Raw genomic sequence first — 27,592 nt, 5'->3', positions numbered from 1 at the left:
AAAGAAATTACAAGATTTTTAAACTAATTACACCTAATCTAATCCCCCTAACAAAATAAAAAAAAGCCCTACCCTACACTAAATTACAAATAGCCCTTAAAAGGACCTTTTGCGGGGCATTGCCCCAAAGTAATCAGCTCTTTGTACTTTTTTTTTTTTTTTTTACAGGTAAAATACCCCCCCAACATTAAAACCCACCACCCACACAACCAACCCTACTCTAAAACCCACCCAGTCCCCCCTTAAAAAAAACTAACACTAACCCCCTGAAGATCACCTTACCGGGAGACGTCTTCACCCAACCGGGCCGAAGTCCTCAACGAAGCCGGGAGAAGTCTTCATCCAGACGGCATCTTCTATCTTTATCCATCCAACGCGGAGCATCCTCTTCTTTCCACGGCCGATGACTGAATGAAGGTTCCTTTAAATGACATCAGCCAAGATGGCGTCACTTCAATTCCGATTGGCTGATAGAATTCTATCAGCCAATCGGAATTAAGGTAGAAAAAAATCCTATTGGCTGATACAATTGTTCCAATCAGCTAATAGAATGCCAGTTCAATCCTATTGGCTGATTGCATCAGCCAATAGGATTTTTTCTACCTTAATTCCGATTGGCTGATAGAATTCTATCAGCCAATCGGAATTGAAGGGATACCATCTTAGATGACGTCATTTAAAGGAACCTTCATTCAGTTGTCGGCCGTGGAAAGAAGAGGATGCTCCGCGTCGGATGTCTTGAAGATGGACCCGCTCCGCGCCGGATGGATGAAGATAGAAGATGCCGTCTGGATGAAGACTTCTGCCCGTCTGGAGGACCACTTCTGCCCGGTTGGGTGAAGACGTCTCTCTAAGGTGATCTTCAAGGGGTTAGTGTTAGTTTTTTTTTTAAGGGGGGATTGGGTGAGTTTTAGAGTAGGGTTGGTTGTGTGGGTGGTGGGTTTTAATGTTGGGGGGGAATTGTAATTGTTTTTTACAGGTAAAAGAGCTGATTACTTTGGGGCAATGCCCCGCAAAATGCCCTTTTAAGGGCTATTTGTAATTTAGGGTAGGGTAGGGCTTTTTTTTTTATTTTGGGGGGACGTTTTTATTTTGTTAGGGGGATTAGATTAGGTGTAATTAGTTTAAAAATCTTGTAATTTGTTTATTTTCTGTAATTTAGTGGGTTTTTTTTTTGTACTTTAGATCATTTTATTTAATTGTAATTAATTGTATTTAATTTATGAATTCATTTAATTATAGTGTAGTGTTAGGTGTAATTTTAACTTAGGTTAGGTTTTATTTTACAGGTACTTTTGTATTTATTTTAGCTAGATAGTTATTAAATAGTTAATAACTAAATAACTATTGTACCTAGTTAAAATAAATACAAAGTTGCCTGTAAAATAAAAATAAACCCTAATCTAGCTACAATGTAACTATTAATTATATTGTAGCTAGCTTAGGGTTTATTTTATAGGTAAGTATTTATTTAGTTTTAAATAGGAATTAGTTAATAGTAGTAATTTTATTTAGATTTATTTAAATTATATTTAAGTTAGGGGGGTAGGGTTAGACTTAGGTTTAGGGGTTAATAACTTTATTATAGTGGTGGCGACGTGGGCGGCAGATTAGGGGTTAATAAATGTAGTTGGGTTGCGGCGACATTGGGGGCGGCAGATTAGGGGTTAATAAATGTAGTTGGGTTGCGGCGACATTGGGGGCGGCAGATTAGGGGTTAATAAGTATAATGTAGGTGGGGGCGGTGTCCGGAGCGGCAGATTAGGGGTTAATAATATAATGTAGGTGGCGGCGGTGTCCGGGGCGGCAGATTAGGGGTTAATAATTGTAAGATTAGAGGTGTTTAGACTCGGGGTTCATGTTAGGGTCTTAGGTGTAGACATAACTTTTTATTTCCCCATAGGAATCAATGGGGCTGCGTTAGGATCTTTACGCTGCTTTTTTTGCAGGTGTTAGGTTTTTTTTCTGCCGACTCTCCCCCATTGATTCCTATAGGGAAATCGTGCATGAGCATGTTCAGCCAGCTCACCGCTAACGTAAGCAGCGCTGGTATTGAGGTGAGATGTGGAGCTAAATTTTGCTCTTCGCTCACTTTTTTTTGCGGTTAACGCCGGGTTTGTAAAAACCTGTAATACCAGCGCTGTCTGTAAGTGAGTGGTGAGCATAAACTGCTCGTTAACACCGCACAGCTTCTAACGCAAAACTCGTAATCTAGGTGTTAGTTTTTTCCAGTCTGGAAAGTGGGATATTTTGTATATTGTAACTCAGCAGGGACAATTTAGCACTTAGATGAAGACAGCTGGATCCCCTGAACATGTTTGTAGATTTAACCATTCCCACAGACGGACCGTCTATAACTTCACATGGGGCCTGTTAGTTCATTACTCATCTTGGGCAGGAAGCCCATATATGGGCATACACTTCTGAGGCTCCATCATGCTAATATTACTTTGAAGTAATGTGTCTTTCTTTGAAATGACTGCCTGAGCTGATTAGGCCAAATGGTCCATTAATTTGTTCTCATTTGGATGTATTGTGACCATGAAGAACGGGGGTGTCTCACCCAGCCAAGACCATCTCATACTACATTGGATTTTTAGCTACAAAATGAAATATCAAATATCTATGATATATCTGTAGCTTATTTAATGTTACTTACAGGTACCCTGACAATGTAATGAGGGGGGAGGCTGAGCGATATGTAATTGGGGGGTGCGCTGCGAGGGGGAGGCTGAGCGATATGTAATGTGGGGGGGAGGTTGAGGGATATGTAATTGGGTGGTGCACTGTGAGGGGGGCTGAGGAATAAGTAATTGGGGGGTGTGCTGTAACTGGTGTTGTGCGCGTGGGGAAGAGGCTTATTAAGGCAGGAACTTTTGGGGTTAAGGGGGCACAGTAATGTGTTAGGGGTTGGGGGGGCACAGTAATGTGTGAGGCAGACGGGGCACAGTAATGTCTAAGGTCGGCGGCACGGTTGGGGTGGGCAGAGTAAGGTGGGTGGAACTGTTGGGGGGGGCACAGTAATGTGTAAGGCATTAAGATCAGAGAAGAAAATTAGAGAATTTTTCAATAAATGGTATTCTGTGATAAACTTTTCCACATTCTACTCAAGTACAGATGGCATATCCATTTAAGAATTTTACTCACTTTTTGGAGCAGACATTAGTAGGTAACTTCCCAATGACCTGGAGCACTACCTGAGAGACGTACGCTTGTAGAGATAAATTGATAAGTAGGGATAAGAGGAACACAGGGTGGAGTGGAGAACTTTCTTTCTTTCTTTCTTTCTTTCTTTCTTTCTTTCTTTCTTTCTTTCTTTCTTTCTTTCTTTCTTTCTTTCTTTCTTTCTTTCTTTCTTTCTTTCTTTCTTTCTTTCTTTCTTTCTTTCTTTCTTTCTTTCTTTCTTTCTTTCTTTCTTTCTTTCTTTCTTTCTTTCTTTCTTTCTTTCTTTCTTTCTTTCTTTCTTTCTTTCTTTCTTTCTTTCTTTCTTTCTTTCTTTCTTTCTTTCTTTCTTTTTCTATGGATATAGTTGTATTGTGTACTGTAAGGTATGCAAATGTAATTTGGTTATATTTTATTTAATAACGGAAAACTCCAGCTGTGTGTCTCATGGTAGACGCAAGACAATCTATTTATTTATTTACTTATTTATTTATTATTATTTTTTTCTCGCCAAGGTACAGCAGATATATAAAGTTATGTACTCAAGAAGACTAGAGGAATGTTGTGTTATGATAAACAAACATATCTCTGTATGATAATGTATGATTTATTTAAATACCCTGCGTGGTGCTATACAGAAAGTGGGCATAATATGTACCCACTGTTGGTTAAAAAAAAAAAAAAAAGTGTAATGTGGGTGGCACGGTTGGTGGGGGACACAGTAAGGTGGACGGAACTGTTGGGGGGGCACAGTAATGTGTAAGGGGGGAGGCACCGTAATGTGTAAGGTGGGCGGAACTGTTGGGGGGGGGCACAGTAATGTGTAAGGCGGGCGGCACTGTTGGGAAGAGCACAGTAATGTGTAAGGGGGACGGCATGGTTAGGAGGGCACAGAAATGTGTAAGGGGGGAGGCACAGTAATGTGTAAGGCGGGCGGCACTGTTGGGAAGAGCACAGTTATGTGTAAGGGGGACGGCACGGTTGGGAGGGGGGGGGCACAGTAATGTGTAAGGGTGGCTGCATGGTTGGGTGGACACAGTAATGTGTAAGGGGTGGCACGGTTGGGGGGCACAGTAATGTGTAAGGGTGGGCGGCACTGTTGGGGGCACAGTAATGTATAAGGAGGGAGGCACAGTAATGTGTAAGGTGGGCGGCATGGTTCGGGGGCACAGTAATGTGCAAAGCAGGGGGCACAGTAATGTGTAAGGCAGGCGGCACGGTTGGGGGGGCACAGTAATGTGTAAGGCAGGCGGCATGGTTGGGGGGCACAGTAATGTGTAAGGCAGGTGGCACGGTTGGGGGGGCGCAGTAATGTGTAAGGCGGGTGGCATGATTGGAGGGGCCCTAGTAATGTGTAAGGCGGGCACCACGGCTGGGGGTGGCACTGTAATGTGTAAGGTGAACGTGATGCAGATATGCTAGTGTTCCTGGTGGGGGGGATGTGGGTGTATCTGATGTATTATTGGTATAACAGACTCTGCATTGCTGGGACTTGTACAATAAATTACTTGCTTGTGAGATTTAAACCTCAGTTGCTAGTAACAGTGATCTAACCCTTTGCCCAAAATTTTAAATTTTCATTCCTAGAAAAACACAGCTGGTCACTAGACACAATACCAGGCAGATTGGTTAGCTGGTCACTAGACACAATACCAGGCAGATAGGTTTGCTTGTCACTAGACAAACGTTTATGTAGTAAAACTGATAAAGCAGAAATCTGACCCTTCAGGTACTGACTGACAATCCTTCTTCAGGTCTTCCTGAAAAAAAGATACATTTCTAGGCATGCTAATTCTACTCCAAGAGTAGCCCTTGGATTCACATCAATAAAGATATTTACGCCATATCTTATGGTAAATCTTTCTAGTAATAGGCTTGCGAGCCTAAATCATTATCTCAATGACCAACTCAAAAAAACCACGCTTAGACAGAATTAAGCGTTCAATCTCCAAGAGAGAAACGAGATTTGGATGAAGGGACCCTGAATCAGGAGGTCCTTCCTCAGAGGTAGTATCCAAGGTGGGAGAGATGACATCTCCACTAGGTCTGCAAACCAGATCCGGCGAGACCACAAAAGGACTATTAGAATCACCAACGCCCTCTCCTGTTTGATATATGAGCAATGATTCGTGGAAGGAGAGCAAACGGAGGAAACGGGTATGTCAACCTGAAAACCCAAGGAACTGCCAGAGCATCTATCAGAACGGCCTGCGGATCTCTTGACCTTGAACCGTACCTTGGAAGCTTTGCATTCTGATGGGACACCATCAGATCTAACTCTGGTACCCCCTATTTGAGGACTAAGCTGGAAAACACCTCCGGATGGAGTTCCCACACCCCGGGATGAAAAGTCTGTCTGCTCAGAAAATCCCCTTACCAGTTGTCTACTCCAGAAATGTGGATGGCAGACCGCAATTGTGGGCCTCTGCACACTGAAGAATCCTCCTTCATGGCTAAGGAACTCTAAGTTCCTCCCTGGTGATTGATGTAGCCACAGAGTTTATGTTGTCTGACTTTAACCTGGGCTGAAGAAAACTGAGGCCAAGCCAATAGAGCATTGTAAATCACCCTCAACTCCAAGATGTTGATAGGAAGAGCAGACTCCTCCTGAGTCCAAAGGCCCTGAGCTTTTAACGAGTTCTAGACTGCTCCCCAGCCCAGCAGGCGGGCATCCGTGGTCACGATCACCCAGGAAGGTCTCTGCAAGCATGTGCCCTGAGACAGATGTTCCTGAGAAATCCACCACGGGAGTGAGCCCCTTGACGACTTATCTAACTCTATTCTCTGAGATAGATCCGCATGGTTGTCATTCCATTATATGAGCATGCACACCTGGAAAGCTCTCAAATGGAATCGAGCAAAAGGAATGATGTCCATGGAAGCCACCATCAGACCGATTACCTCCATACATTGAGCCACTGAAGGATAAGCAGTAGCCATCCGTGGGAAACAAAGAAAAGACAACAATATCTCTGTGTGAGATTTTGCTTGTTGAAAAGATGGCACCTGAACCAATATGTCGTCCAGGTAGGGTACCACAGTAATTCCATGAGAACAGATTACTTCCAAAAGAGCCCCCAGAACCTTTGAGAAAATTCTGGGAGCCGTGGCTAGACCAAATGGAAGGGCCACAAACTGAAAATGTTTGTCCAGAAAGGCAAATCTCAGGAATCTGTGATGGTCCCTGTGAATAGGAACATGAAGATACACATCCTTTAGGTCTATGGTTGTCATGAACTGACCATCTTGTACTAAAGGAAGAATGAAACTTGTTTAGATACTTCAAGTCTACAATGGGACGGAAAGTTCCCTCTTTTTTGGGTACCACAAATAGGTTGGAGTAGAACCTGAGACCCTGTTCCTGCACTGGAACTATCACTCCGAGGGAGGAAAGATGTTGTATACATTTCAAGAACACCTCTCTTTATCTGGTCTGCAGATAATCTTGAGAGATGGAATCTGCCTCTAGGAGGAAAAGTCTTGAATTCCAATTTGTAACCCTGGGATACTATGTCCACAGTCCAGAAATCTGGGACATCTCATATCCAGGCTTGAGAGAACTGAGAAAGTCTGCCCCCCACCTGATCCGATCCCAGGTCGGGGGCAAACCCTTTATACTGATTGGGAATCAGCTGCGGGTTTCCTTAATTGTTTCCCCTTGTTCCAAGACTGATTGGGTTTCTAAGAAGACTTGGATTGTTCCTACTTGGAAGAAGAAGGGGAAGGCTTTCCTCTGAAGTTATAAAAGCAACGAAAATTACTCTGACGTCCTTTAGGCCTATTCTTCTTATCTTGAGGTAGAAAAGACCCTTTTCCACCCGTAAAGTCAGAGATAATTTCTGCCAAACCGAGTTCAAACAAGGTTTTGCCCTTGTAAGGAATCGTTAGAAGCTTGACTTTAGAGGAAACAAACGCAGACCAGGATTTCAACCATAATGCCCTGCGGGCTAGGACAGCGAAACTAGAAGTTTTAGCTCCTAGTCTAACAACCTGTAAAATGGCATCTGCAATAAAGGAATTAGCCAACTTAAGAGCTTTAATCCTATCTTGAATTTCATCCAAGGAAGTCTCTACTTGAAGAGAATCAGACAAGGCGTTGAACCAATAAGATGCCGCACTAGTCACAGTGGCAATACACACCGCAGGTTGTCATTGGAGACCTTGATGAACATAAATCTTTTTCAAATAAGCTTCCAGCTTCTTGTCCATCGGATCCTTAAAAGAGCAGCTATCCTTAATAAGAATAGTGGTTCTCTTAGCCAGAGTGGAAATGGCCCCTTCAACTTTGGGTATTGTATACCAAGGGTCTTTAATGGAATCCTCAACAGGGTTTCTCGCATTCCTGTGAGATAATCTCCCTAGCACGGTCCGGCACAAGAAAAAAGTGGAAGATTCATCAAAGAAACTATTAAGTTTACTAGATTTCTTAGGAGTGACAATGACAGGGGTATCGGAGTCATCTAGCTTAAACCTCCTTTAACAATACAGAAAGGTGTTCAAGCTTAAATCTGAAGGATACCACCTCAGTCTCAGAAGAAGCGATTCTTAGCGCTGCGGAATCTGTTGGCGCTCTACAAATAACCGATAATAATAATAAAGAAGGAATTATACTGTCCAAATCTGAAATTTCACCCTCATAAAGTCCCCATCGATCTTCCTCATCGGACTTATGAAAAAGGGCAACTTGGAAAGCAGAACTGAGGACAGGCACCTTACTTTCTGAATTTCTAGATTTCCTTGCATTTTACCTGTTATCTTGCTATGGCAGCTAATGCCACAGATACCGCTGAAGATAACCGGGCAGCAATTTCTGCTTTTAAATAAACTCCACTAGGAGTTATAGAGGAACCGCAGGGCACTGCATGTGACACCATTGAGGCTTGGGACGTAGCAGGAGAAAGCTGAGGTATTATTTTAACAGCATCATCCTGAGAGACATTGGGCTCAAATATTTTACCTTTTATTTTGCAAGGTTTTCTTGACACATGAAGAACAAAATTGCATATTTGCTGCAATTTGTGCATCTAAACATAATAAGCATAAATTCATGCTTATACTTTGTTTTCTTCTTAAATGGAAAGAGTCCACAGCAGCATTCATTACTTTAGGGAAATAAAAACTGGCCACCAGAAGGAGGCAACGACACCCCAGCCAAAGGCTTAAATATTCCTCCCACTCCCCTCATCCCCCAGTCATTCTTTGCCTTTCATCCCAGGAGGATGGCAGAGAAGTGTCAGAATTTAAATTTTTGTTTTTCGCCTCTTATGTAGGGTAGTACTCTTTGGCATGGGACGGGAGTTTTAAGTAGTCCTGTTAGTCTCTCATTGAGGGTTTGGATGAAAGTTAGAGTCCGAAGATGCAGGAAGTTTCTTTCTGCGAAACTATCCCGACTCAGATTAACAGCTCCTCAAGCAATCAGCGTTGTCTAACTTTGCTTCGCTACCTGCTTTCTTCTCTCAAGTCCATGGTGAAGGCGATGCTACTATTCGTCACACTTGAAAGGCCGTGTTCCTGTTCCACAGCGTTGATTCTGGTAAGATTGTTTCATTTTACTTTATGCATGTACTGTAACGTGATATTTCCTGTGAGGCTACAGCTCCTCGCGGGTTTAACTTATAACATAAGGGCATCAGTGAGTCTCTGTTAGATCTTGGAATAGAGGGTTAATATCTGAGGGGGGTTATTGGACAGGGGGGTTTATAATCATGTTTCTTATGTGATTCAATCTGCTTATGTGTGAGGATTTTGGGCTTGTGGTTTGGAACTTTGAGGCCTTTGGAAGTGACGCAGCCTTTTGGCTGGGTGCGCTATTTGGACTATACGGTTCACCCTGTGTCTGGGCATGGTTACGTTCTGTTCCCATTTCCACATTCCTGACCGTGTGGCCACTGTGATTATTCTAGTCTGCGGGGGTCTGGTCATAGGAGGTGGTGAGTGCCCCAGCCGTTGGTGATGTCAGGTGCCGTTATTTATTACTGATTAGTCCATATTGTTATCCCTTCCTAAAGCTATGGGGAATTCTGATGCTGAGCCTGTGATCATTTCAGATTCAGGGATAAGTGTATAAAAATAGTGTGATGAGCGCCAAAGAGGTAATGTGTTAAAAAATGAAAATTTAATAACAATATAAAATTATACATAGATAATGAGTAAGATATAATCTCTAGTATCTATAGGTCCCTGGTTAGGGGATCAAGGTACAGTGAGGTAAATAATATGGATATACAGTAAAATGCGCAATATAAAATAAGCAATATGTACAATATAAAAAACACAAAATTGGATAAATCAAAATTATATAAATGTCCTCTGAAAAAAGTCAAACTCTCTAAGGTGCACCTTATGAGAAGAAAGATCAACTAGAGTTCCGTGCAAAACAGTATCTAATAAAACATATATAGAGTATTCCAAAGGTAGCGTGTTCCAAATGGTGATGAGCTGTGGTAGAATGTTGTTCAAAAAATATATATAGAATGTGCTCAAAAATTTAAAAATGGAAAAAATAAAAAAATAAAAAATATGTGAGTTGAAAAAATCGTCAAGAAACTAAAAATAAAAATATGTGAAAACTCAAAATGTAAAAAATATAAAAGGTGGAAAAATATGAATCAGAGAAAAATTATTTGTGATGAAACCAGAATAAATTATTACGTGTTAACTTTAGGTGATAATCCCTCTGTGGTGTGGTGAATTTCTGTTGGGTGATGATTCTTGTTTTCTTGCTAGTAACCTGCAAACAGTTGCTGAAATCCTTTATCTGTATGTGATTTTGGTGTCCACCAATCTGAATAAAGTGTGTTAGTACAAAACACTGCTCCATTATATGATTCTATACCTCCTGGTTGCAAATGGTAATATCGAGCTCTTTTTATCCTTGATATCGTTGGTACAGCATCCTCACAAGCTCTAGTCTGATTCCATGTCAGAACAGCTCCAGGTCTCTTTGCAAGATTTTTCCACTGTAGACGAAAAACTACCATGCAGGAGGTTTTCACCTTGGCTGTAGAGGTTTTGCAGATTGAACTCTCTTTGACAAACTGACCAACCTGTGGTGTACAAGCTGACAAAAGTTATGTGTATAAGCAGGTTACTAGCAAGAAAACGAGAATCGTCACCCAAGAGAAATTCACCACCCCACAGAGGGATTATCACCTAAAATTAACACTCATAATAATTTATTCTGGTTTCATCACAATTTTTTTTTTCCACCTTTTATATTTTTTAAATTCTTCTACATTTTTGTAGTTTTTACACATTTTTATAATTTTATTTTTAGTTTCTTGACGATTTTTTCAACTCACATATTTTTTCATTTTTAAAAATTTGAGCACATTCTATATATATTTTTTGAACACCATTCTACCACAGCTCATCACTATCACCATTTGGAACACGCTACCTTTGGAATACTCTATATACGTTTTATTACATACTGTTTTGCACGGAACTCTAGTTGATCTTTCTTCTCATAAGGTGCACCTTACAGAGTTTGACTTTTCTTAGAGGACATTTATATAATTTTGATTTATCCAATTTTGTGTTTTTTATATTGTACATATTGCTTATTTTATATTGCACATTTTACTGTATATCCATATTTACCTCACTGTACCTTGATCCCCTAACCAGGGACCTATAGATACTAGAGATTATATCTTACTCATTATCTATCTATATTTTGTATTATTACATTTTCGTTTTTAACACATTACCTCTTTGGTTCTCATCACACTATTTTTATACACTTATCCCAGATCTAAGGTGGGCTAGCACACCTGTGTTTTAGAGCGACAAAGGTTTTTTTTTTTTTTTTCTTCATAAGCACTTCCAAGGAGCGAGTTCCCTACCTAATGTTCCTTTTACACATGCGGGTAACCCAGTTTATAGTTCTACCATGCGGGGTGGGATGTTTCCCCCCCCCCCCCCCTGAACTTGCAGCACGCTTTCGCCTTCAGATAATGCTGGCGATGACTCGTCTACATAGTACAGACGTTTCTTTAAGAATGTGCTCGTGCCCCGGTTATTCCGCCTTGTAGTGGGCCTCCGCAGTATCCTGAGGGTTCTGTTCCGGAGTGTTGTATGTTTCGGTACCGGATCGCGTGCCTTCACGTACTGCTCAGACATCTGTTTGAGTCACTGAATGACCCTATAGTGCATATATATGGGGATTTTCAGTCCGATGGTCCGAATGGTACTAAACGTTAGACATATGGGGATGAGGTAATCTCCTATTGTCTTTGAGTTTCTTTCCCAGTTGTGAGATGGGGCTCCGTTTGGCTGTTCCGACGGGTAGGCCGTGTCCTTTTTTTGGGGTGTTAACCCTCGGGTTGCCTTATTTTATTTATATCCGATGGATGTCTTTTATTTGTTTTTGTTTCCTTCGGGAAATGACCATCTGGGATTGATACTCTTGGTTACTTCTGTGGAAGTTGTTGGACATGTTAGTCCTATGTTTAAAAAGTCTGTTTTTCTTTTTCTTCTATGAGGGAAGGTTTTATGCACCTTGCCGGTTAGGACCCCTGGTACAGGCTGGCCCTGTCGGGTTTGTCCGGTCTTGTGGCTGTCCAGACACGTGGCGCTGTGCTCGCTGAGGTGTGGCAGAGGCGCCGAGTGCTCAGATTATCATGTGTCATGTTTCCTCTGCGGCATTCAAGTGCAACCCGAGGGTTTCGGAGGCAGGAAGGATTTAACTGGTCCTTAGAAAGGGCTTCTAGTTATAAGTGAGAGTGTTACTCTGCGTCACTCTCTCTGTCATCTGATTCGTCAGAGCTTTGTGTGCCTCCTCCAGGTGGGGGGAGGGTGGCGGACTTAGGTCCCTTTACCGCGGTTTTAGCAGTTTGCCTTCAGTTTTAGGCATCAGGATGGTTCTGTTTGAAATGCATCCTACGGCTTATGGATAAGCTGTTCAGCTTGCAGAAGGTTTTTCTTAAGACCTGTTGCAGCCTTGGACTCCTTGTAGGGGTGTCTGCTGTTCTAGTGTTCTAGATGCAGTTTTTCTCTTGGACTGTATTCCTGTCAGAGTGTTGTGATCTTTGGGTCTCCTTTCATACCTTCAGGTGAGTCAGATACCTTTTTCAGGTTCTGCATCCTGGATGATAGTTGATCCCTGTGGGGTCTTCATATAGCTTGGAGTTCTCCGGAGCTGGGAAGGTTATCACCTCCCTATTCTCTGTACCTTCTGTTTGTATGGAGGTAATGGAGAGCCTAGCCCTGCTAGTAGTGTTTGTGGACTTTGAGATTCCCTACTATTGTCCTGTGGCTAAGAGGTCCCTTCATATGATTTCTGGCCCAGCTCCTTGGAGCATTGCACTTTAGCTATGGATGGTCTGGTCTTTGTGTTGGGGCTTTTGAGTTCTTGCTATCTATATTCACTGGATAGATGTCCATTCCCCCTTTTTTTTGTCTGATTTTTGGCCAGTCGGGGTGTTTAGTTTTAGGGTATGACCACCTGAACTGTTTAAATCCTGGACCTATTTGTCGGACAGATAGCTCATCGTGCTAATGCACTGTTAGAGATCTGTGGCAACTCAAGGGTTGCAGGTTCGATCCCGGCAAGGTCCACTCAGCCTTCCATCCTTCCGAGGTCGGTAAAATGAATACCATTAAGTGCTTTATTTACTTGTCCTCAGATTTGGACTGGTATTAGAATAATACTTACTCTTTACTGAGTATCCCATGTCATCTAGGGGTTCCTAGGTGGCTCGCGTCTTGAGTGTGAGCTTTTGACCCTGTTGCTGGCATTGGGTTTCCGTTTTCTGTTGCACCTTAGGGTTGCATTTCCCTGGTCGGTTGCCAGTGTCCCCGTGGATCTCTGCTTATGCAGGTAATTGGGGTTGACTGTGCATTAGTTCGGCATGTGACCTCTAAGGGGGTCCTCTTCTAGGACATTTACGTTTTGGGTTTTGATGCCAACTTAGCCGGGGGTTTCGGTCTTTCAGGACATTGTTGTCCTTTCCGGTTCCTCCCCTTCATAGGAAGGATTCTCCTTTCAAGGATGAGGTCCTTTATGGTAGAGGACCTCTTTAGGTCGGAAGGCAGAGGGTGGAGGTCCGCCTGGGGCCTTCCCAGGTTCTAAGCAGATTGTGGTCCTTGTTTTGATAGATACTTAGCAGATTATGGCCTTATCTGGGTTCAGAGTTGGGTTGTCCTTGTACTCTAGTGAGATGGTTCTTCCATCTCTTCACTTTTTCCTGTATCAGTTTCGGGATTCTTTTTTTTGTCCCTGAACTGGATCCGTGTTGCTGGGTTGGTCCAGCTGAATGTGGGTCTATAGGTAGGACTTAGTGGCCTATGGGATACCTTCCCTGTCTGGTAAGCTGAAGGCTTAGAGTTTGAATCTTGCTGTGGCAGCTTTTTTAATATAGGAATGTCCGAGCGATCTAGGGATCGTGATATCCCTTGTCTGTGTGAGTCTGTTGGCTCAGTCTGCAGGGAGAGGGTTTTTCCTTCTCCTTGGTCCTGCACGGGAGATGGTTTTCTCCACCTTCGGATTCCGAGGGTATAGTCTCCTTCTCAGGAGACCTTGTTGGAGGCTTGTGGTTTCCTTTTTAGGGGCCTCAGTATAGGTCGGCGACTTAGGTTGCTGGGTCCTCTTTTGAGGGACTGTTTTTTTTTTTTTTTTTTTTTTTTTATATGGTCTACTTACTGTGGACTGCTTCTTACTCCTTGCAGGCTCTTTGGCATCATCTTGTTATGGACAGTGTCTTTGATCCTGAAGTTTTTGTCCTGGGTCTACTACACATTTTCTTGTTGAATATTTCGATATTTCATGGGTGGGCGCAGGGAGGACTTTGCGTCTTCTGTTACGTCTTTGCTTGCAGGATGTGGGGGAGAAGTGTTCCTGTCTCCATGTCCGGATTATTCCGTTTTTTTGCTTCGTGTGGCATGGCCTACATTTCATTTTGGATCTTTTTTTTTTTGTCTCCAGAAGCTGGGTCTTCACACACTTGAGGTGTTTTCTGTCAAATGTTAATAAGGAACCATATAGTTTCTTCGGTTCCTTGCCTTGGCCAGGGGGCTTTGGGTGGTGAAGGAACCGTTTGTTGGGGCGACGGTATCTCTTGCAGGACTGTTGGCTCAGTCGAGTCCGTTTGCGGTATCTTATTTGGCTCTGGTTTGACTGTGAGTCAGTTGTCAACGGGGCTTTTCTTCAAAATTTTCATATAATTTTGCTTGGCTTCAATAAAGCAGGGTTTTTTGCTGGGTTGTGGTTCAGGTCTGGTGCCCTCAGTTTGGGCCACCTATGTACCCTCCCGTCTTGGCATTCAGTGTCCTATTTAGCTTGGGTATAGATTTCCCAAAAGTAATGAATGCTGCTGTGGACTCTTTACATTTAAGAAGAAAAACATAAATTATGCTTACCTGATAATTTCATTTTCTTCTGATGGAAAGAGTCCACAGGGTTGTGGTTCAGGTCTGGTGCCCTCAGTTTGGGCCACCTATGTACCCTCCCGTCTTGGCATTCAGTGTCCTATTTAGCTTGGGTATAGATTTCCCAAAAGTAATGAATGCTGCTGTGGACTCTTTACATTTAAGAAGAAAAACATAAATTATGCTTACCTGATAATTTCATTTTCTTCTGATGGAAAGAGTCCACAGCACCCCACCCGTAATCTTCTGTGGGCTGTCCTTATTTTCTTCTGGCACCTGATAACCCTGATATTTCTTCTACTGTTCCTTGTTCCTCTGCAGAATGACTGGGGTATGAGGGGAATGGGAGGAGTATTTAAGCCTTTGGCTGGGGTGTCTTTGCCTCCTCCTGGTGGCCAGGTTCTTATTTCCCAAAAGTAATGGATGCTGCTGTGGACTCTTTCCATCAGACGAAAATGAAATTATCAGGTAAGCATAATTTATGTTTTTATCCCAAATTAGGATCGATCCCCAGCTAAAATTATGTGAGAAAAGTTAACAAAAAACATTTAAAGGATTACTTTCTGTTATAATTTTTAAGCTAAACAACGAAAATATTAAAGTTTAATAAACCTTAATTAAAAACTACTGACCTATATTTTCTCCAAAACGAAGTTTCATAACGTTCTAAAAGTTATATATTTTATTCGCCGATGATGTCACGTTATCCTGCCCACTATTTTCAGCACTGCATGTTCAAAATACTTAAACCAATAACTTTGTGTTTAAAGCGCCATTTTTAAACCTAGGTTTTGAAACGGATTGGTACAGAGCAAAGGATACCCACGGAGTGGGTTTGGAAAACAATTAAATTTGCAGACAAGATTTCTGATATACGGTAGAGATATGTTAATGAAATGCTATTGATAAAAAGCGTATTTGGGGTAGTTAGTTAGTAACAGGCATAGAAAATATTTACTTACAGTGGCCCTTTAATAAACATCATATAAACTTCTAAAATACCCCTTGGGCAACTCCACACCTTTATTACTGAGATGCCTTACCGCTACCAATTAAGACTGGATCACCCAGAAATGGAGAAAAACAACTTTTTCCTCAAACGTTATGAAGTAAAGCTTGTCATGTGACCGCAACTGCCGAGCTCATATTACTGCTTTGACACAGAGAGGCACTCAAAATAGCTTCCTGGTACACTGAGTACCAAAAATAAAAAAAATTTCAAACCGGACAGTTTAAAATGTTGCATCGTTTTATTTTAAATCAAACGTGGAAATGATTAAGAAATAAGAAAATTCAGCCTTACTTTCAGTTTAAACTTGTATTGTTTTATCAAGTAAATATGTGTCAGAAAATAAAGCCTAATAAAAACATTTTACCCTTTCTTTTTAAAAGAGTTTAAATGTTAGTCTCACACATGTGCATGGTCTCCCCAACTGGAAGAAAAAGCACTTACCTGCTCCGCTGTCCGGCATGTAGACAGTTACAAGGTAGGTAGGAGAAGACACAGTTCTTCACAGAGACCTTTGAAAAAGAAAGAACAGAGTAGCCAAATCTGGCTTTCTAAAATAGGGCAGCAATTGTTAGGAAAACCCAGGAAGTACCTCTTTACAAGTTTCTAACTGCTTTAAAGCCACCACTACCCGACTGCAAGAAATGACGTGGAATACGGCTATACCCCAAAACTTGCTTGTAGATTAAATCAAAATTTTTCTTCAGACACCTAAACTTCACCTCCTCCATGCACCGAAGGCAAAGAGAATAACTGGGGGTTGTGGGTAAGGGAGTGATACTTAGCACTAACAGTTTAACTGTGGTGCTCTTTGCCTCCTCCTGCTGGCCAGGAGTGATATTCCCAACAGTAATTACTCAAGCTGAGGACTCACCATATCTTAGGAAAGAAAACTATGTTCTGCCTAAATCGTGAAAGAAAATGTTTGGGTTGCAAGTCCCTTTTAAAGAGATGATTTGGGTTGCATGTCCCTTTTTAAAGAGATGATTTGGGGCAGGGGTTAACAAGATGATTTGGGGAAGAAGTTGTGAAGGAGTACGGCTGAATGGACAGGTTGTGAGATGAACAGAAGACGTCTTCCTGTGTTATTCGGATGTGGTAAATGTGATTGGCGCTTAGGTACTTATGTGTGCGTTATTCTCAGTGTTTTATCTGTTTAACTGGTGATGTACACACAATAACAAAAGCCGTGTTTGCCAGCCGTGTGGCATTTAGAAGTAGCTGGGCGTAGTTTAATAGCTTTTCCAAAGCACAAATTAATTACATCATTTAACATTAATTGATTTAACAAACATTGAAGACATTTAATATGAACTCATTTTAACTTAATATTGGTTTAAATTTTTATCCGAGAAGCTAACTGTACAGCCGTGAGAAGTTTCATTATCAGCCAATAAGCTTTTGTCCCACAGATCTCATTGTGCACCTGTTTTTAGTTTCAAATCAACATAAAGCAGCGTTCTTTCTTTAATAAGATTAATTTAAAATGATTCTCAACCTCATTTCCCCCCTTTATACGTTATTGCCTCTCCCTTACACTTCATGCCCCCCCTTACACTTCATGCCCTCCCTTATACATAACTGCCCCCCCTTACACTTCATGGCCCCCTTATACATAACTACCCACCCACCACTTACACTTCATGCCCCCCCTTATACATAACTGCCCACCCACCCCTTACACTTCATGCCCCCTAATACATAAATGCCCCCCCACCCCTTACATTTCATGCCCCCCTTATACATAACTTCATGCCCCCCCCTTACACTTCATGCCCCCCCTTATACATAACTGCTCCCCCACCCCTTACATTTCATGCCCCCTTATACATAACTGCCCCACCCACCCCTTACACTTCATGCCCCCCTTATACATAACTGCCTCCCCCCACCCCTTAGACTGTGAGACTGCCCTGTCTGTAGGGGGCACCGCTTGTGTCTTGGTGAGGGGTGAGACTGCCCTGTCTGTAGGGGGCACCACTTGTGTCTTGGTGAGGGGTAAGACTTCCCTATCTGTAGGGGGCACCGCTTGTGTCTTGGTGAGGGGTGAGACTGCCCTGTCTGTAGGGGGCACCGCTTGTGTCTTGGTGAGGGGTGAGACTGCCCTGTCTGTAGGGGGCACCACTTGTGTCTTGGTGAGGGGTGAGACTGCCCTGTCTGTAGGGGGCACTGCTTGTGTCTTGGTGTGGGGTGAGACTGCCCTGTCTGTAGGGGGCACCGCTTGTGTCTTGGTGAGGGGTGAGACTGCCCTGTCTGCAGGGGGCACTGCTTGTGTCTTGGTGAGGGGTGAGACTGCCCTGTCTGCAGGGGGCACTGCTTGTGTCTTGGTGAGGGGTGAGACGGCCCTGTCTGTAGGGGGCACTGCTTGTGTCTTGGTAAGGGGTGAGACGGCCCTGTCTGTAGGGGGCACCGCTTGTGTCTTGGTAAGGGGTGAGACTGCCCTGTCTGTAGGGGGTACTGCTTGTGTCTTGGTAAGGGGTGAGACTGCCCTGTCTGTAGGGGGCACCGCTTGTGTCTTGGTAAGGGGTGAGACTGCCCTGTCTGTAGGGGGTACCGCTTGTGTCTTGGTGAGGGTTGAGACTGCCCTGTCTGTAGGGGGCACTGCTTGTGTCTTGGTGAGATTGCCCTGTCTGCAGTGGGGCACCGCTTGTGTCTTGGTGAGGGGTGAGACTGCCCTGTCTGTAGGGGGCACCCCTTGTGTCTTGGTGAGGGGTGAGACTGCCCTGTCTGTAGGGGGCACCGCTTGTGTCTTGGTGAGGGGTGAGACTGCCCTGTGTGTAGGGGGCACTGCTTGTGTCTTGGTGAGATTGCCCTGTCTGCAGTGGGGCACCGCTTGTGTCTTGGTGAGGGGTGAGACTGCCCTGTCTGCAGTGGGGCACCGCTTTTGTCTTGGTAAGGGGTGAGGCTGCCCTGTCTGTAGGGGGCACCGCTTGTGTCTTGGTAAGGGGTGAGGCTGCCCTGTCTGTAGGGGGCACCGCTTGTGTCTTGGTGAGGGGTGAGGCTGCCCTGTCTGCAGTGGGGCACCACTTGTGTCTTGGTAAGGGGTGAGACTGCCCTGTCTGTAGGGCGCACCGCTTGTGTCTTGGTGAGGGGTGAGACTGCCCTGTCTGCAGTGGGGCACCGCTTGTGTCTTGGTGAGGGGTGAGACTGCCCTGTCTGCAGTGGGGCACCGCTTGTGTCTTGGTGAGGGGTGAGACTGCCCTGTCTGCAGTGGGGCACCGCTTATGTCTTGGTGAGGCTGCGCTTTTCCTGAGATCCCTCTCCTGTGACTGTACGGTGCTGTGTAAGTGTGCAGCCAGACATAGCAGCGTTGTACTCTGCCCTGTGACTCAGTATAAGGCTTACGTTACTGCTTTGTAATTTCAGCCAGACTGAGGCTTACTGTGTCTGCAGAAACACACCCAGGCACAAACCTGTTATTACACACATGTAGGGTGTGTAGCTGAGCAGTGTATCCTGAGGGCCTGTATAGTACTGTTGTAAGACAGGTTTGTGCCAGCACACAGCTATCTAGTTATCTAGTGCTCTTGCTAATGTATAATATTATGTGTTATAGATATACCTAGGTAGTATCTGTAGCACTACATGACAGGTAATAGTGTTGTTATCTAGTGCTCTTGCTAATGTATAATATTATGTGTTATAGAGATACCTAGGTAGTATCTGTAGCACTACATGACAGGTAATAGTGCTGTTATCTAGTGCTCTTGCTAATGTATAATATTATGTGTTATAGAGATACCTAGGGAGTATCTGTAGCACTACATGACAGGTAATAGTGCTGTTATCTAGTGCTCTTGCTAATGTATAATATTGTGTGTTATAGAGATACCTAGGTAGTATCTGTAGCACTACATGACAGGTAATAGTGCTGTTATCTAGTGCTCTTGCTAATGTATAATATTATGTGTTATAGAGATACCTAGGTAGTATCTTTAGCACTACATGACAGGTAATAGTGCTGTTATCTAGTGCTCTTGCTAATGTATAATATGTGTTATAGAGATACCTAGGTAGTATCTGTAGCACTACATGACAGGTAATAGTGCTGTTATCTAGTGCTCTTGCTAATGTATAATATTATGTGTTATAGAGATACCTAGGTAGTATCTGTAGCACTACATGACAGGTAATAGTGCTGTTATCTAGTGATCTTGCTAATGTATAATATTGTGTTATAGAGATACCTAGGTAGTATCTGTAGCACTACATGACAGGTAATAGTGCTGTTATCTAGTGCTCTTGCTAATGTATAATATTATGTGTTATAGAGATACCTAGGTAGTATCTTTAGCACTACATGACAGGTAATAGTGCTGTTATCTAGTGCTCTTGCTAATGTATAATATTGTGTGTTATAGATATACCTAGGTAGTATCTGTAGCACTACATGACAGGTAATAGTGCTGTTATCTAGTGATCTTGCTAATGTATAATATTGTGTTATAGAGATACCTAGGTAGTATTTGTAGCACTACATGACAGGTAATAGTGCTGTTATCTAGTGCTTTTGCTAATGTATAATATTATGTGTTATAGATATACCTAGGTAGTATCTATAGCACTACATGACAGGTAATAGTGCTGTTATCTAGTGCTCTTGCTAATGTATAATATTGTCTTATAGATATACCTAGGTAGTATCTGTAGCACTACATGACAGGTAATAGTGTTGTTATCTAGTGCTCTTGCTAATGTATAATATTGTGTGTTATAGAGATACCTAGGTAGTATCTGTAGCACTACATGACAGGTAATAGTGCTGTTATCTAGTGCTCTTGCTAATGTATAATATTATGTGTTATAGAGATACCTAGGTAGTATCTTTAGCACTACATGACAGGTAATAGTGCTGTTATCTAGTGCTCTTGCTAATGTATAATATTATGTGTTATAGAGATACCTAGGTAGTATCTGTAGCACTACATGACAGGTAATAGTGCTGTTATCTAGTGCTCTTGCTAATGTATAATATTGTGTGTTATAGAGATACCTAGGTAGTATCTGTAGCACTACATGACAGGTAATAGTGCTGTTATCTAGTGCTCTTGCTAATGTATAATATTGTCTTATAGATATACCTAGGTAGTATCTGTAGCACTACATGACAGGTAATAGTGCTGTTATCTAGTGCTCTTGCTAATGTATAATATTGTGTGTTATAGATATACCTAGGTAGTATCTGTAGCACTACATGACAGGTAATAGTGCTGTTATCTAGTGCTCTTGCTAATGTATAATATTGTCTTATAGATATACCTAGGTAGTATCTGTAGCACTACATGACAGGTAATAGTGCTGTTATCTAGTGCTCTTGCTAATGTATAATATTGTGTGTTATAGATATACCTAGGTAGTATCTGTAGCACTACATGACAGGTAATAGTGCTGTTATCTAGTGATCTTGCTAATGTATAATATTGTATGTTATAGAGATACCTAGGTAGTATCTGTAGCACTACATGACAGGTATTAGTGCTGCCCTCTAGTGCTCTTGCTAATGGATAACATTCTGCAAAATTGCTGCCAAAGGGTGTTAAAGAAATGGGCTGGCTCCTAAGAATACATCCCTGCTTTCTCTTGTAAGGTGTATCCAGTCCACGGATCATCCATTACTTGTGGGATATTCTCATTCCCAACAGGAAGTTGCAAGAGGACACCCACAGCAGAGCTGTCTATATAGCTCCTCCCCTAACTGCCATACCCAGTCATTCTCTTGCAACTCTCAACAAACATGGAGGTAGTACGAGAGAAGTGGTGAAATGTAGCTGTTATTTTACTTCAATCAAAAGTTTATTATTTTTAAATGGTACCGGAGTTGTACTATTTTGTTCCAGGCAGAAAATAGAAGAATCTGCCTGTGATTTCTATGATCTTAGCAGGTTGTAACTAAGATCCATTGCTGTTCTCACACATGACTGAAGAGAGAGATAACTTCAGCGGGGGAATGGCGTGCAGGTTATCCTGCTATGAGGTATGTGCAGTTAAGATTTTTCTAGAAGATGTGAATGCTAGAAAATGCTGCTGATGCCAAATTTATGTAAGGTAAGCCTGAATACAGTGATTTAATAGCGACTGGTATCATGCTTATTTTCTGAGGTAATACTCTTTTATATTTGTAATATAAAACGTTTGCTGGCATGTTTAAATGTTTTTATATATACTTTGGTGATAAAACTTTATTGGGGCCTAGTTTTTTCCACGTGGCTGGCTTAAATTTGCCTAAAAACAAGAGGGAACTTTTGCTCAGTCCAAGACGGTCTGGAGACCTAACCAGACCTGGAACAAGGGTAAGCAGGCCAAAAAGCCTGCTGCTGCCTCTAAGACAGCATGAAGGAACGGCCCCCTATCCGATAACGGATCTAGTAGGGGGCAGACTTTCGCTCTTCGCCCAGGCGTGGGCAAGAGAGGTTCAGGATCCCTGGGCGTTGGAAATTATATCCCAGGGATATCTTCTGGACTTCAAGGCTTCCGCCCCAAAAGGGAGATTTCACCTTTCACAATTATCTGCAAACCAGATAAAGAGAGAGGCATTCTTACACTGTGTACAAGACCTCCTAGTTATGGGAGTGATCCATCCAGTTCCAAAGGAGGAACAGGGACAGGGATTTTACTCAAATCTGTTTGTAGTTCCCAAAAAAGAGGGAACCTTCAGACCAATTTTGGATCTAAAGATCTTAAACAAATTCCTCAGAGTTCCATCATTCAAGATGGAGACTATTCGTACCATCCTACCTATGATCCAGGAGGGTCAATACATGACTACAGTGGATTTAAAGGATGCTTATCTTCACATTCCGATACACAAAGATCATCATCATCGGTTTCTCAGGTTTGCCTTCCTAGACAGGCATTACCAGTTTGTAGCTCTTCCCTTTGGGCTAGCTACAGCCCCAAGAATTTTTACGAAGGTTCTGGGGTCTCTTCTGGCGGTCCTAAGGCCGCGGGGCATAGCAGTGGCCCCTTATTTAGACGACATCCTAATTCAGGCGTCAAACTTCCAAATTGCCAAGTCTCATACGGACATAGTGTTGGCATTTCTGAGGTCGCATGGGTGGAAGGTGAACGAGGAAAAGAGTTCTCTATCCCCCCTTACAAGAGTTTCCTTCCTAGGGACTCTAATAGATTCTGTAGAAATGAAAATTTACCTGACGGAGTCTAGGTTATCAAAACGTCTAAATTCCTGCCGTGTTCTTTATTCCATCCCTCGCCCTTCGGTGGCTCAGTGCATGGAAGTAATCGGCTTAATGGTAGCGGCAATGGACATAATGCCGTTTGCACGCCTACATCTCAGACCGCTGCAACTCTGCATGCTCAGTCAGTGGAATGGGGATTACACAGATTTGTCCCCTCTACTAAATCTGGATCAAGAGACCAGGGATTCTCTTCTCTGGTGGCTATCTCGGGTCCATCTGTCCAAAGGTATGACCTTTCACAGGCCAGATTGGACAATTGTGACGACAGATGCCAGCCTTCTAGGTTGGGGTGCAGTCTGGAACTCCCTGAAGGCTCAGGGATCGTGGACTCAGGAGAAGTCACTCCTCCCAATAAACATTCTGGAACTAAGAGCGATATTCAATGCTCTTCAGGCTTGGCCTCATTTAGCGTCAATGAGGTTCATCAGATTTCAGTCGGACAACATCACGACTGTGGCTTACATCAACCATCAAGGGGGAACAAGGATTTCCCTAGCGATGGTAGAAGTCTCAAAGATAATTCGCTGGGCAGAGATTCACTTTTTCCACCTATCAGCTATCCATATCCCAGGTGTAGAGAACTGGGAGGCGGATTTTCTAAGTCGTCAGACTTTTCATCCGGGGGAGTGGGAACTCCATCCGGAGGTGTTTGCTCAATTGGTTCATCGTTGGGGCAAAGGAGAACTGGATCTCATGGCGTCTCGCCAGAACGCCAAGCTTCCTTGTTACGGATCCAGGTCCAGGAACCCCAAGGCAACGCTGATAGATGCTCTAGCAGCGCCTTGGTCCTTCAACCTGGCTTATGTGTTTCCACCGTTTCCTCTGCTCCCTCGTCTGATTGCCAAAATCAAGCAGGAGAGAGCATCAATGATTTTGATAGCGCCTGCGTGGCCACGCAGGACTTGATATGCAGATCTGGTGGACATGTCATCCTTTCCACCATGGACTCTGCCGCTGAGACAGGACCTTCTACTTCAAGGTCCTTTCAACCATCCAAATCTAATTTCTCTGAGGCTGACTGCCTGGAGATTGAACGCTTGATTTTATCAAAGCGTGGTTTCTCCGAGTCAGTCATTGATACCTTTTAATTCAGGCACGAAAGCCTGTCACCAGGAAAATCTATCATAAGATATGGCGGAAATATCTTTATTGGTGTGAATCCAAGGGCTACTCATGTAGTAAAGTCAGGATTCCCAGGATATTATCTTTTCTCCAAGAAGGATTGGAGAAAGGATTGTCAGCTAGTTCCTTAAAGGGACAGATTTCTGCGCTGTCTATTCTTTTGCACAAGCGTCTGGCGGATGTCCCAGACGTTCAGGCATTTTGTCAGGCTTTAGTTAGAATCAAGCCTGTGTTTAAACCTGTTGCTCCACCATGGAGTTTAAATTTGGTTCTTAAAGTTCTTCAGGGGGTTCCGTTTGAACCTCTTCATTCCATAGATATCAAACTTTTATCTTGGAAAGTTCTTTTTTTGGTAGCTATTTCCTCGGCTCGCAGAGTTTCCGAGTTATCTGCCTTACAATGTGATTCTCCTTATCTGATCTTCCATGCAGATAAGGTAGTTCTGCGTACCAAACCTGGGTTTTTACCTAAGGTAGTATCTAATAAGAATATCAATCAAGAGATTGTTGTTCCATCTTTGTGTCCTAATCCTTCTTCAAAGAAGGAACGTCTATTACACAATCTGGACGTGGTTCGTGCTTTAAAGTTTTACTTACAAGCTACTAAAGATTTTCGTCAAACATCTGCTTTGTTTGTTGTCTACTCTGGACAGAGGAGAGGTCAAAAGGCTTCTGCAACCTCTCTTTCTTTTTGGCTAAAAAGCATAATCCGCTTAGCTTTTGAGACTGCTGGCCAGCAGCCTCCAGAAAGGATTACTGCTCATTCTACTAGAGCTGTGGCTTCCACATGGGCCTTTAAAAATGAGGCTTCTGTTGAACAGATCTGCAAGGCGGCGACTTGGTCTTCGCTTCATACTTTTTCAAAATTCTACAAATTTGATACTTTTGCTTCTTCGGAGGCTATTTTTGCGAGAGAGGTTTTACAGGCAGTGGTACCTTCCGTTTAAGTACCTGCCTTGTCCCTCCCTTCATCCGTGTACTTTAGCTTTGGTATTGGTATCCCACAAGTAATGGATGATCCGTGGACTGGATACACCTTACAAGAGAAAACATAATTTATGCTTACCTGATAAATTTATTTCTCTTGTGGTGTATCCAGTCCACGGCCCGCCCTGTCATTTTAAGGCAGGTATTTTTTAATTTTAAACTACAGTCACCACTGCACCCTATGGTTTCTCCTTTCTCTGTTTGTTTTCGGTCGAATGACTGGTAGTGGCAGTTAGGGGAGGAGCTATATAACAGCTCTGCTGTGGGTGTCCTCTTGCAACTTCCTGTTGGGAATGAGAATATCCCACAAGTAATGGATGATCCGTGGACTGGATACACCACAAGAGAAATAAATTTATCAGGTAAGCATAAATTATGTTTTTCAACAAACTATACCAAGAGAACAAAGAAAAAATCATAAAAGAAGAACGTTAGACAGTTGTTTAAATTCACTGCTCTATCTGAATCATGAAAGAACACTTTGGGGTTTCATATTAATATTGTCATCGCTGGGTGGTCAGTAAAGTCAACTGGGTCGTGTGAAATAGTTCCTAGGGAGAAGACTTTATTTTATAGCATTTTTGCTGTTATTTCTGCAGACACCCGAAGCGTCTTTGATAACGTCCTCTAGATCGAAAAAACTGCGCAGAATAACCTTACGGAAACCACAGTTTCCAGTTAGCTTTATGGTGCCTAATTAGACACTATTCTTTATTTCAGGATTCATAACTTTTTGGGCTTTAATGTATCTTAAACAGAAAACGACCTTCAAAAACATCATTATTTTCTTTTTAATCTGATTTAAAATAGATTTATATGAGTAGAAAACATTCATTATCCCCCCCCCCCCCCCCCCCCACCGGTATATGTATATGATGTGTTCTTTTGTGTATGACACAGGAAGTCTGTAATGATGTATCCTCGTGAGGAGAAGCTGGACAAGCTGTCGCAGGAGGAGATCATCTCCAATACCAAGCTGGTGATGCAAGGGCTTGAGGCTCTGAGGAACGAGCACAACTCCATCCTGCACAGTCTACTGGAGACTATAAAATGTCTAAAGAAAGATGAGGAAGCCAATCTGGTGCATGAGAAGTCCGGCCTGCTACGCAAGTCTGTAGAGATGATCGAATTGGGCCTTGGAGAGGCACAGGTTAGATAATAAGGCCTCAAAGAGAAATGGGAACTGGGGAGGTCAGGGAGAGTGAGAATGAAGCTAGGGAGGGCATGGAGAGTGAGACTGGACCTGAAGGAGCATGAGACTGGACCTGAAGGAGCTTGAGACTGGACCTGAAGGAGCATGAGACTGGACCTGAAGGAGCATGAGACTGGACCTGAAGGAGCATGAGACTGGACCTGAAGGAGCATGAGACTGGACCTGAAGGAGCATGAGACTGGACCTGAAGGAGCATGAGACTGGACCTGAAGGAGCATGAGACTGGACCTGAGGGAGGCTGGACCTGAGGGAGGCTGGACCTGAGGGAGGCTGGACCTGAGGGAGGCTGGACCTGAGGGAGCTTGAGGCTGGACCTGAGGGAGAGTAGGGATGGCGAGGCAGATGCTAGGGAGGTTATAGAAAGTGAGACTTCACCTGAGGAAGAGAAGGTTGCTCGATGGGTAGAGGGAGTATCTAAACTCATAGAGGTAAAGCACAGATTAATTAGAGCAGATTAAAGGGATAATGATGAGGTGGCTGTACGCAGTAAGTACAGAGATAAAGCACAGACTAATGAGCACAGAATAAAGTGATGATAATGATGAGGTGGCCGTACGCAGTAAGTACAGAGATAAAGCACAGACTAATGAGCGCAGAATAAAGGGATAACGATGAGGTGGCCGTACGCAGTAAGTACAGAGATCAAGCACAGAGTAATGAGCGCAGGGCACAGTAAGTACAGAGATAAAGCACAGACTAATGAGCGCAAAATAAAGGGATATCAAAGAGGTGGCCGTACGCAGTAAGTACAGAGATAAAGCACAGACTAATGAGCGCAGAATAAAGGGATAACAAAGAGGTGGCCGTACGCAGTAAGTACAGAGGTAAAGCACAGACTAATGAGCGCAGAATAAAGGGATAATGATGAGGTGGCCGTACGCAGTAAGTACAGAGATAAAGCACAGAGTAATGAGCGCAGAATAAAGGGATAACAAAGAGGTGGCCGTACGCAGTAAGTACAGAGATAAAGCACAGACTAATGAGCGCAGAATAAAGGGATAACAAAGAGGTGGCCGTACGCAGTAAGTACAGAGGTAAAGCACAGACTAATGAGCACAGAATAAAGGGATAACAAAGAGGTGGCCGTACGCAGTAAGTACAGAGATAAAGCACAGACTAATGAGCGCAGAATAAAGGGATAACAAAGAGGTGGCCGTACGCAGTAAGTACAGAGGTAAAGCACAGACTAATGAGCGCAGAATAAAGGGATAACAAAGAGGTGGCCGTACGCAGTAAGTACAGAGGTAAAGCACAGACTAATGAGCGCAGAATAAAGGGATAATGATGAGGTAGCCGTACGCAGTAAGTACAGAGGTAAAGCACAGACTAATGAGCGCAGAATAAAGGGATAATGATGAGGTAGCCGTACGCAGTAAGTACAGAGATAAAGCACAGACTAAAGAGCGCAGAATAAAGGGATAACAAAGAGGTGGCCGTACGCAGTAAGTACAGAGATAAAGCACAGACTAAAGAGCGCAGAATAAAGGGATAACAAAGAGGTGGCCGTACGCAGTAAGTACAGAGGTAAAGCACA

The 27,592-nt window shown here is 43.1% G+C and overlaps 1 protein-coding gene across 2 annotated transcripts in view; it reads left to right on the top strand.

Annotated features, from left to right (window-relative positions):
- KLC4 (kinesin light chain 4) overlaps positions 1-27,592 on the top strand; it is a 253,008-nt gene that overhangs the window by 17,393 nt on the left and 208,023 nt on the right. For both annotated transcript variants that reach the window (XM_053712779.1, XM_053712781.1), the window contains exon 2: positions 25,746-25,995. In XM_053712779.1, the coding sequence (XP_053568754.1) occupies positions 25,756-25,995 (240 nt within the window). In that variant the 5' untranslated portion in view covers positions 25,746-25,755. The remainder of the gene's footprint in view (positions 1-25,745; positions 25,996-27,592) is intronic.

Source organism: Bombina bombina, chromosome 4 (assembly GCF_027579735.1).
Source record: "Bombina bombina isolate aBomBom1 chromosome 4, aBomBom1.pri, whole genome shotgun sequence".
NCBI classification, from domain to species: Eukaryota; Metazoa; Chordata; class Amphibia; order Anura; family Bombinatoridae; genus Bombina; species Bombina bombina.
This window is presented reverse-complemented; position numbering and strand designations above follow the sequence as displayed.